This window comes from Sinocyclocheilus rhinocerous, unplaced genomic scaffold, assembly GCF_001515625.1.
Source record: "Sinocyclocheilus rhinocerous isolate Xijiao unplaced genomic scaffold, SAMN03320098_v1.1 scaffold4622, whole genome shotgun sequence".
Classification (NCBI taxonomy): domain Eukaryota; kingdom Metazoa; phylum Chordata; class Actinopteri; order Cypriniformes; family Cyprinidae; genus Sinocyclocheilus; species Sinocyclocheilus rhinocerous.
Window position 1 is genome coordinate 33,663 of NW_015658200.1, and position 1,267 is coordinate 34,929.

The 1,267-nt window shown below is 31.5% G+C and overlaps 1 protein-coding gene across 1 annotated transcript in view; it reads left to right on the forward strand.

Moving 5' to 3' along the window:
• vaspa (vasodilator stimulated phosphoprotein a) overlaps nucleotides 1-1,267 on the forward strand; it is a 20,405-nt gene that overhangs the window by 17,250 nt on the left and 1,888 nt on the right. Inside the window, exons 9-11 of the mRNA XM_016530316.1 lie at nucleotides 88-188; nucleotides 1,002-1,070; nucleotides 1,157-1,211. Of these exons, the coding sequence (XP_016385802.1) occupies nucleotides 88-188; nucleotides 1,002-1,070; nucleotides 1,157-1,211 (225 nt within the window). The remainder of the gene's footprint in view (nucleotides 1-87; nucleotides 189-1,001; nucleotides 1,071-1,156; nucleotides 1,212-1,267) is intronic.

Genomic DNA, 1,267 nt, shown 5'->3' on the forward strand with positions numbered 1-1,267 from the left:
TAATTTTTTTGTTATTATATTTGGTAAAATATTTTATCTAATTTAATTTAATATATTTATCTAATATTTTTGTGTGTGTGTGCGCAGGAGGACAGTGGAGCAGCGGCTCCTGCAGTGAGCGCCAGCACAGGAGGAGGAGGAGGAGGAGGAGGACTGATGGGAGAAATGAGTGCAATTCTCGCTCGACGGTCAGTTTAACACCACCACAATCATAAATTATGATGTTTGCTCTGCAGTGGAAATATATACACATACAGTGGGTACGGAAAGTATTCAGACCCCCTTAAGTTTCTTAATTCAGTTTGTTTCATTTCAGTTTTAATTTTAGTTTTATTCAATTTAGTATTTTTAGTACTTAAACTTATTTCAGTTAGTTGCCAATGCGATATTTAAAAATTTTATTTAAAAAATGTTTTATTTTTAGTATTTGTTTTATTTGATTTCAGCTTGATTTCAGTTAACAAAAATGTTTTTAATAGTTTTAGTTAACAATAACCACACTTGTTTAAAAAAAAGTATTAGTTTTTAATATTTCTAAATTGTTTAAAATTTTTTTTTTTTATTTCAGTTTTATTTCATTTAGTGATTTTAGTATTTAAACTTATTTCAGTTAGTTGTCAAGGCAATATTTTAAAATTGTATTTTTTGTTTTATTTTTAGTATTTGCTTTATTTCATTTCAGCTTTATTTCAGTTAGTTTCCAAGGCAAAATTTTAAATATATATATTTTAGTTTATTATTTTTTAATCCAGTATTTGTTATATTGTATTTTGTCTTTTAGTTAATTTTATTTGTATTTCAATTTTAGTTTTATTTAATTTTATTTCAATTTTAGTACTTACACTTATTTCAGTTAGTTGGCAATATTTTACAATCAATTCAATTTTGTATTTTTTTTCTATTGTTTCAGCAGTTCACAAACATGTTTTTAATAGTTCTGGTTAATGATTTCTATAGTTTAATAGCTCTAGTTTTGGTTAATGATAACTGGTTTTGAACAGGGTGAATTCAGCGTCTAAGAGTCAGGACAAGAGCCCGGTGTCTCCTGCGACTGCGGCTCCGTTGAGCAGGTACGTCTCGCTCCGCTTCACTGAGTTCTGCTGTTGAGCGTCTGAAGATCAAGCTGAAGATCTGTGTGTTTGGCTTCTTCCTGCAGGACGAGGCCCGGCAGCAGCACAGGAGACGCCGCAGACATGGAGAAACTCAAACAGGTCAGCAACACCGTCACACACACTCACACACACACACACACACACACACACACACA